General features: G+C 28.6%; 1 protein-coding gene across 1 annotated transcript in view; it reads left to right on the top strand.

Annotated features, from left to right (window-relative positions):
• Nucleotides 1-3,901: 3,901 nt before the first annotated feature.
• The window catches only part of LOC107456704 (glycine receptor subunit alpha-2), a 161,211-nt gene continuing 155,079 nt past the window's right edge, over nucleotides 3,902-10,033 (top strand). The window contains exon 1 of the mRNA XM_016074641.4: nucleotides 3,902-4,188. Coding sequence (XP_015930127.1) covers nucleotides 4,097-4,188 — 92 coding nt within the window. The 5' untranslated portion in view covers nucleotides 3,902-4,096. The remainder of the gene's footprint in view (nucleotides 4,189-10,033) is intronic.

The raw sequence follows: 10,033 nt of genomic DNA, 5'->3' as shown, positions 1-10,033 counted from the left end.
TTGCATTTGACATCAACAGAATTTTGAGACTGTTGCTGTACAAATTGACTGCACATCCTAAATTTTGATGATTAGATAATTACTAACTATTAAATGGATTTTACAATCGTTATAAACTACATAATAAATTTTTTTATTTGATTAAAAAAATGATTGTGATTTTATGCTATTTTGCCCCACCTGAATATGACGTAAAATACTAATTTGACATGATTATTTTTGTCATAAAAAGTTTTTAAAATAAGTTTAAATTAAGTAATTTTTAAAATAAGAATTAGCAGCTTAAAATCAGCATTCATTTAATCAGTTCTATTCATAACTTAAAAAAGTTTTCTCCGATAAGAAATTTCTCGTTTCTTAATATGATCCTTTTTAAGTTAAAATTATAAAATATTAACGTTAAAAAAACTCAATCCACATGCATGTTCAATGCAAATTCTACTTTATTATGATAAGGCATTTTCTTTTAAAATTAATGGAATTTTCTTCGATAATATAAAAGACTGTCATTTAAAAGATTAATTTTTCTTTGCGATAAGAAAATATCTAAGTTATTTGAGAGTAAAGTATTAAATACAAATTAATAGCAGCTTTAGAATTTTGAAAGGTGACGACGTAATAAATGGTTTTTTGTGTATAGAAGATTTGTAAATCTTTTCTTGGTAATATAAATTTATGTGGTGATTATTTGCGCTTATAACTATTTGTATTGACTTGAGTTGATGAATAGCTGGATTATATTAGTATAAAGTTTCTTTCTTTCATTTAAATAAAGATTTTCAGTAGCCAGCGATATTTTTTTTTAAGTGATAAAGAAGTTCTTTTTTACATCTTGGAGAATATATAACATAGTTTAACATGTCTTCGTAAATATATCAAACGTTAAGAAGAAATATGGGTTTGATTGTTTTGTGAAATAGATTCCAAAAAACTTGTTTGAATTTCCTTGTCTTTAGGAGAATTTTTTGCATGTGTCTTGTTCACAAAAATCGCTTTCAATAAATCAAATGAAATATAATGTTATATTTGCATGAAAAATCCATTAGTATGATTTATTTATATTATTTCAGGAAGAACGAAAAATATAAGCAATACTTTTAATTATTCTACATCGGAGCTTCGATTTTATAATATACGCACGTGTTTCAATTAAGTAAAAAAAAAATCGCTATCAAATATTCACTCAAAATAAATTGTTGGCATATACACACCTGAAAATCTTTGATAATATTTTGACGTCTGTTTGGGATAATTGTTTTTGTATCTCATTACATATGCCTTGAAAAATGTTTGATGTGTTTCTTATAACCTTGATATACGGCTGAATTGAACCTTACTTTAGCGTAAATTTATCCTTCTTAGAAATGATATTGCAAAATTATGGTCTTATCAGATCGGAAAAATTGTTCTATTTATCATCGTTTTAAGGTTATAGAAAATTCGCACGATTACATAAATTGAACCATAAAGGTTTAATTTGAACAAAAACAAGATTCAATTTAATACATAGTAAGGATGTAGCAAATTTGCCTGAGGTGAGGACCATATAGATATAAATATTGACTTTGAAGTCCAGGAAAAAAAATCAGTCTAATGGCATCAAATCGCTCCACCTCAGTACCCCTTAATCTTGTGCCTTAGCAAGATATTACAAGAATAAGAAATTAAAGACAGTTGTATAACCTAATATCTGTAATGAACAGCCTAAATCTACATTAAATGGTTCAGAAATCACCAATAAACGCCCAAATCCCATGCTCCACAACAATAACTATTTTTCTGTTAAATAGAATAAGACAGAACTGATATTATTATTTTTGTTTTTTGTTTCTTGCTCTTGTCGAAGCAAACCTTGTTAATGTTTTTTTTTCAAAGTAAATTTGCTAGAACTCTTATAATTTTAAATTATCTCGAGTTTCTGTTTTCTAACGATAAATTTTGAATTAAAACATTCATTTTTTAAAGTACCAAAATACGCATTAAAGTTGAAAGCACTAAAATTGATGCTTTTGACTCTAGAATGGAATGAATTTTATTCCAATGGCTTTAGTGAAGAACATTCTTAAACGAGCACACCAAAAGTGAAATATGAAATCGGATTCAAAAAAAAAACGGAATTGCTATACCAATGAAGATTCAGGAAGCGGCTAATCCTTGAATGTGCAAGTTGGTCACCGAAAATTCAATTAAATATTGTAATAGATAATTAAATTATACCTATATTTTTATTATAAATAAAAACAAAATTCATCCAAAAATCACTCTCTTTTTGTTAGAAATCCTCGTGTAACTACTTATAATTTTAAAGGATTTTACTTAAACCTAGAGTACTTCCCCAAACGTTTTACGCAATCTAAAATGACACGGAACATAGAAGAAGTTCACCGTTACTTGATGTTGATGTGTATATATTTAGTTGAGCAATAAAGTTAATTATGTTATTATGAGATAATTATATCTAAATTCATAAATTTGCCTATTGCATTAAATAATTTAATAACATTTGATTTCTATCCCTTTCAACTCCATTAAGCCTAGGTTCCGATTCTTTCAGAATTGTATGTATGCTTAATATGCAATATAGTTTAATTAAGTATTATATATAATAATTTTTTAGCGATTATTTTTTCACGATATTTATGCACAAACTGTCATAAAAGTTTAGACAGATAGAAAAATACCTTTAAAACGTTTTATATCCATAATTTCAATATTAGTTATGTTTAAAATATTAATTTTATTTTATATGCAAACATTTGGTATTCATTTAGCTCACTTTTCCAAACTTTTGATAGAGCTTAAAGTTTACTTCTCATCTAAACTCTGATAGTAAATCAGGAGTATTCTTTCACACTTCTTTTGGTGTTGAGAAACTTCCACCATATTTGCTGTTAAGATACACTAAAAGACTTAACAATGTAAGGACTTTTATTTAAAACCAGTGAATATTTCAAACTTTTCAGGAAAATTAAAATGAAAACGAACATCACTATTCTAATCAATGAGAATCAACAGATATCGTTGAGTAGTGAATTGTTTTCGTTACCATCACTTCATAAACGTCAAAATCCTAACGTGGAAGTTTTAACTAGCAAAAAAAAAAAAAAAAAAAAAAAGAAAAAAATTAAAGTTATCTGATCTAAAATCACCCTTACATTTAAGAACCTTATAGTGCAATCTATTTAATCATTGTTTTTTTTTTTTTGAAATTTATTTTCAATTCAAAAGAAATATCACATTTGTACTTTTATTCGATATGCACATCTAAGTTATTCGATATGCACATCTTGTTAAGATACACTAAAAGACTTAACAATGTCAAGGACTTTATTTAAAACCAGCGAATATTTCAAACTTTTAAAGAAAATTTAAATGACAATATTCTAATCAATGCGAATAAACGGATATCGTTGAGTAGTGAATTGTTTTAGATATCATAATTTAAATTAACATCAAAATCCTACCGTGGAAGTTTTAACTGGCGGAAAAAAAAGGGGAAAAAATTGGAACAAATTAAAGTTATCTGATCTAAAATCATCCTTACATTTAAGAACCTTATAGTTCAATCTATTTAATCATTGTTATTTTTCTGAAATTTATTTCTTAAATTCAAAAGAAATATCACATTTGTACTTTTGTTCGATATGCACAAATAAAATTTCTCCCATACAATGCATTATAAGCACAGCTCCCTAAATAATTATGAGGATAAATAGAGAACGTCTTTTATTTGCAAACACTTAGTATTTATCTAGCTATCTTTCCTAAACTTTTGATGGAGTTTAACTCTCTTAAATCCAAACTCTAGTAAAAGAGTTGAAAATCGACGCGCTTGCGCATTCCTTTTCTGCGTAGAAAAATTTCAGAGGTTATCCCAAACAGCGTAGACCCGATGATGGACATTTCAAAACGCGCAAGGGAGGCGCAACAAACACCCATTATACATATATAGACCCATAAAAGACTCCGAAAGATTTCACATCTCTCTGTCCCACGGATGAAGTCTGAAGCATCATTCGCTCCTGATGCTCCGGTATCACTTTTTTAAGCACCATTTATTGAATCACCTGAAAAAAAGATAAAAATATTAAGAGTAATGGGGTGGAGTCGACAGAAACGGGGAATTGATGTCTTGAGAAATGTTCTATGTTTTTCTTTACTGACAACACCGACCACGTGCTCACTTGGGTGAGTATTTATTGTTTTTTTTTATTATGGTAATAGTGTGAAATATGGAACTATATTGAGAGAAAAAATTCTATCTACTGGAAAACTACTTTTTTGTGTGCTTATAGTTATTTAAATGTTAATGATTTATATGTTTAAAATTAATATTTATTTTCTCTAGATTTTTATTGCTTTACGCATTTTAAATTTTATTTGTTTAAAAATTGGGGGTGTTGAATTCTTATTAAATTTTATGACAGTTTGTATTTATGGTAGATATTATTCAAGTTCATAATAGTAATTTTTGTTTGTCACTTTTAAGTGATTCATTTTGCACAGAAACTATATTTTACGAGCGCTATTTGTAGCTTCCACAAGCGTTTGTTTATTTATATATCTATTTAACCTCTGAAATTAATTATTGTGGATGTTGAATAGTCATTTAATATCATGTCAGTTTGATTAACTAATTAAGTTCATAGTTAGTATTTAAGTTCATTGTTTTTAAGTGATTCAGTTCATTCGAAACATACATTTTGCGAGCGCTATTTTCAGATTCCTATAATTTATAATCATTAATTACTTGTCTTAATATTTGAACCTACTTATTTTTGAAATAACTTAAAATTAACTTAATTAACTTTTAAATTAACCTAATTTGAACTTTAATACTTTTTTACGTTATATTATACTTAGAAATTTCGTATAAATAATATTTTTAGAGTTCATCTTTGAGAAAAAAAACTTAAGATAATTGCTCTTATTTTCTATTTCCTTTTATTGTACTACCGTGACATCAATTTTCATTCATTGTTTAGGTAGGAAAGGAAAAAAATTTTTAGCAAAGTTGAAAATATTTTTTTATAACAGATTTGAAAACTTTTCGTTTAACTGAATGAAACGAAGAAAATGTTGTAATTCTTTTTATCAATCAATTTGGGCCTAGTTTCCAGATTTTATGTAGAGATTTTGTTAAAAGAAAGCTGTGCTGCTAATTCTTAATAATAAATGAACTAAAAAAACACATCGTTGGTAATTGTTAACAAAAATATAATGTACTTTAAAAGAAAGAAAAAATGGAAGAACTTTTTGGAACTAAGCTTACGTATGAGTATTTTGTAAATCAATTATTATGGAACTAGTAATTTTTAAAATATGAAAAGAACCACATTAAAAAATTACTTAAGCATCTAGATGAATATAGTGCTAATGCGTTTGGTGAAGTTATTTCGTTATGAGTGAAAAATACTTTTATTTTTATTTTGGATTCACTTACGGTTCCAAACGTAATTTTATCCATTTTAATAGAAAAGAAGATGGAAAAACATAATTTTTCTTCAGTCAAATAAAGTTTAATTAACTGTTTTGGTGAAGTTTAAAGTGTTTTTGAGAAATTAACAAAGTCGCCAACTGTTTGAAGATGTTTTTTGTCTGTTTTTTTTACTGTATTTCTGTCTCTTTTAACAGAGTGCTGGATTGTACAATAGAATTCTTTTCATACTTTTTTTACAGAAAAATATGTATGAGGCATGGCTGGGAGTTAAAATATTCTAAATTCTTAAAATCCTTCTAAAGATAATATCTATATAAAAATATTTGAAAAAACTTATTTTATACACTGCAAAACTTTCTACTATTGCTATGGGAGTGACTGTGCTTTTAGCAAATTTTTAAGGTTCATATCCTTTTGATGTCCCTTAATTTTAATAGTTTACGTATTAATGTTATACATTCTTAAATTATACCCCCTTTTCTTTAAAGAAGTCATAATTTTCCGATGCATTTACATTATGAACACAAATATCTAATAATGATTTGCCATATGTAACTAAAAATGTCGTAAACCTTAAACTACGACATTGACTCAGAATTAAGTGCCAGCAAATATTGCGTTATTTATCAGTGATTAATCAAATTTTCAAGAGATTCACGGAATATAGTGATTGAATTACAGTCTGCTTAGGTAAATATTCTTTATTTACATTATAACTGTTCACTTAAGTTACATTTCTTTCGTGAATATGTGCAATTCAAGCAATATTTCATAATATATAAACATAAATGCATATTATCTTATTATATACATGTAAAGAAATTATAAATACACGTTTACATTTTAATATTAAAAATATTTTAATTACAGTTTATGTTTAATGGACCCTTGGACTTTGATAAGTGGAAATATTCTATTTGGCATATTGTTAATTAAAGTTTGAATGTATCCAGAATCAATTTTGTCCCAACAGTCATAGATTGCTACATACATGAACTGAGGAATATTAGTGGCGTAAACAATACGTAATTGACCCCTGGCGTTTTAAATTGGATTAAGGTCCTGGCTTCGTGATAACCAGTCTATGACATAAATTTTTTTCTGTTTCAAACCACATCTTTATAGACATTGTAGTTTGGCAAGACGCATTCATTATCTTGTATAAATATCCTAATATGTCCTCTTAATAAAGACCGAAAAGGTATTAAATGATTATATAACAAAGATCGAAAATATTTTGCATCCTTATCTTGATTAATTATAACTATCCGATTTTCCACCAAATCCGATACATGCCCATACCAACATTTCAGCTCCACTTGATAGTCTACTAAAACACTTCTTCTGTTTGGGGCGCAAACATTACCCATAGCAGTTATTACCATCAGGGTCATTCAGATTTAATTTTTCTTATCAGAGAAAATAGCAGTATACCATTTGCCGACCCAAGACATCACTAATTTGCCCGAGGATAGTCAAGCATCTATATACTTTTGAGTAAACAAAAGTTTCACCTTTAATTTCACATTTATAACATTCTTATTTTGCCTTAGAGTTTAGGCAACTGTTGTATGAGATACATTAGTCTGAATTTTCTACAAAGGAAAGGGTAAGACTTTGTGCTATGTATACTAAATAAAAAAATAACGTGATTAAAGTACAAATAAAAATACATAAATTGGCATACTATAATTTTAGTTCTATGATCAAGAGCATTCCTCAGCGACTAAACATCAAAATAAGTAAAGAAGTAATAAAAGACAAACACGTTTGAAGTGATGTAACCAATAGGGACAAAGGGGAGCAATTTTGAACAAGGAAATAACAATGCGGAGATAAACAGGTGTAAGGGTGGTTATCAGGAACCCCTGGGGGCAGCAGATTAAATTAAAATAGACTTCCAAATATTCGGAAACGGTGGCATACTTGAAAGATCATTAATTAAACTATCAGAATATTTCAAAGTATACATGACTCCCAATCGAACGGTGAAGAACAGTGTTGAATGATTTTAGCGGAAGAAAAATCAAACCAGAGATTTGAATTCCTACTGTGTAAAGCAGTGTTCCTCAAAGTGTGGTACGCGTACCTCCAGGGATACGGGAACAGTTTAGCTGGGGACCGCGTTCTTATGCGAAATATCTTGCAACAAACCAAAATTTTAAAATCGTTTTATTTAAAAATAAAGCAAGCCATGAAAATTTACGATTACGTACTTTTCTATTGGCTATTTTTTGCAGAGTTAACAGTTAATAATTAGTGGTGTGAACAGCCAGTTGTGATTTTTAACTTTTGTGCAATTTTTTTTCTAGTAAAAAATACTTTCATTTTTTTATTAGTGGTACACAGCGTAGCGAAAAATTTAGAAAGGGTCCACAAAAGTCATAAGTTTGGGAAACACTGGTGTAAAGCGATAAAGATTAGTTAATATCCGTATTTTGGATGTATCTTTTATGTTCTTTAAGTGGAAATTTAAGGTTACATTTAGTCTGTCTAATCTACGGAAGACCATATTGATGCGGAATTTTGATACGGAATAACCAGCTATTAATCTCAGCAATAGGGTCCATAAGATGGGTGGAATTTAGTTTATTTAGAGGAGAAAAAATGACTTTAAACTCATATTTATTCAAAATCTTAGCAATTCGGGGGCAGATTTTCAGTTTTCATAATCAAGTTATTCAAGTTCGATTTAAAGAGTTTGGTAGTTTGTGAGATTAGTTTTCTATAGGTGGAATAAATTTAAAATATGTGGAAGGAAAACCACGGTCAACAGTGATAGTCTTAAAGTGAAGCGGCGCTCTTTGTTGAACAGATAAATATTTGAACAAATTTTAGAAGCATGGTAAACAAGTGTGTGTAAGGCAGCTATCTTTTGGTTTGGGGATGGGATGAGCGATTATGAGGGGAAAGTGAAACCGCAAATGGTTTTCGATAAACAGTAGTGAGAAATTTATCTTAATTACGAGTAATAAGAATGTCAAACAGTAAGTAAACACTTATTACTTCCCTGTTCAAACGTAAATTATAGGCAAGGATCCATAGAATTCATAATATTGAGATCCCTTTCTATAAATTGGCCAAGCACATTGTTTCAATTTTCTCCTAAGTATGAATTTATTTACTGTCAGAAATTCGTATGATTTTTTGAAGAGCTTCATACTTCAAACCTAATGGTAACAAAATGGTCTCTTTTGATGTAAAATCTTTATTCACCAACGGTCCCATTAATAGTAACCTTAATTGTCTTAAAATAAGATTACAAGAATTCTATTTTTACCAAGTTGAAATTGACGAATCAGTAGATTTTACTCGTATTTCTTCAGAACAGTCCACTTCCACATTTAACAGAACATTTTATAGAATGATTGATGGCTTAGCTAAATGTAATCCTCTCATCTCTTTCTTGAGTGACTTGTATATGCACTACCTCGCAGTGAAACTCTTTCATTTGTTAAAGTTACCTTTTTAAAAACGATAAATCGAAAATTGTTTCTCATTGATAGACAATACTGACATCTATCATGTTCTCAATATTATGAATTATATAGATCCTTACATGCAACTTGCGTTTGAACAGGAAAATAATAAGTGTTTACATTTCTTAGACGTTCTTATTACTTGTAATTGTGATAAATTTCTCACTGATGTTTTTATAAAACCATTTGTGGTTTCACTTCCCCTCATAATCACTCATCCCATCCTCTTCTAAAAAATGGATTCTTCCAATAAAAAATTAATCTCAAAATCTGCCAAACTCACTAAATTGAAGTTTAACACTTTGATTGTTTACCTTATTATCCAAAAATCAGTTCCTAAATTGATACAATTTTAAATAAATTTGAGGTTAAAATCGTTTTTTTCCTGTAAATATACTAAATTTCACCGAACGTAAAGACCTTGCAGTGTTTTTAATAACTCGGGTATTTATCAAATTTCGTCTCCATGTGGTCTTGCTTGCATTGGACAAACTAAATTGACCCTTATATTTTGACTTAAATAACAAAAAAAAAATATGTCCAGGATATTAACTGATCCTCTATCGCTCTACAGAGTTGGAATTCAAATCACAGGCTTGATTTTTTTTCTACTAAAATTATTCAATACTGCTCTTCCCCTTCCGAACTTGATTTTTGGGAGTCGTTTTATATTTTGAAAAATTCCAATAGTTTAGTTAATGATCTTTTGAGCATGCTACCGTTAAATCTCCTCACACCTGTTTCTTATCTCCCCATTGGTATTTCCCAGTTTGAACTTGCTCCCTTTGTCTCTATTGGTTAAAAACTACTTTACACATGTTTGCTTCGTTACTTCTTTACCTTTTTTTTGACTTTTGGATAATGAGGAAGGTTCTTGTTCATAGAACTGAAACTATAGTATGTGAATTTATGTATTAATGGGAATTGTTCTGGAATTTGCTTAGTGAAGATGATTTTTACTGTTGCTTGGTGAAAAACACTTCTTTTGTCAATCAGTTAGTACTGATTTCCTGATTGTTTTTTTTTTATCTTGCTGATATTAAATTATTTTCTTTGCTGCAATTTGCGCAATACCGATAGATCTACCAACTAATTTAGCTATAGTTCCATTGGA

The sequence above is a fragment of the Parasteatoda tepidariorum genome, chromosome 11 (genome assembly GCF_982258835.1).
Source record: "Parasteatoda tepidariorum strain Cologne lab strain chromosome 11, Ptep-v5.0, whole genome shotgun sequence".
Taxonomy (NCBI): Eukaryota; Metazoa; Arthropoda; class Arachnida; order Araneae; family Theridiidae; genus Parasteatoda; species Parasteatoda tepidariorum.
The sequence above is the reverse complement of the archived record's forward strand: the minus strand, read 5'-3'. Positions and strand labels throughout refer to the sequence as shown.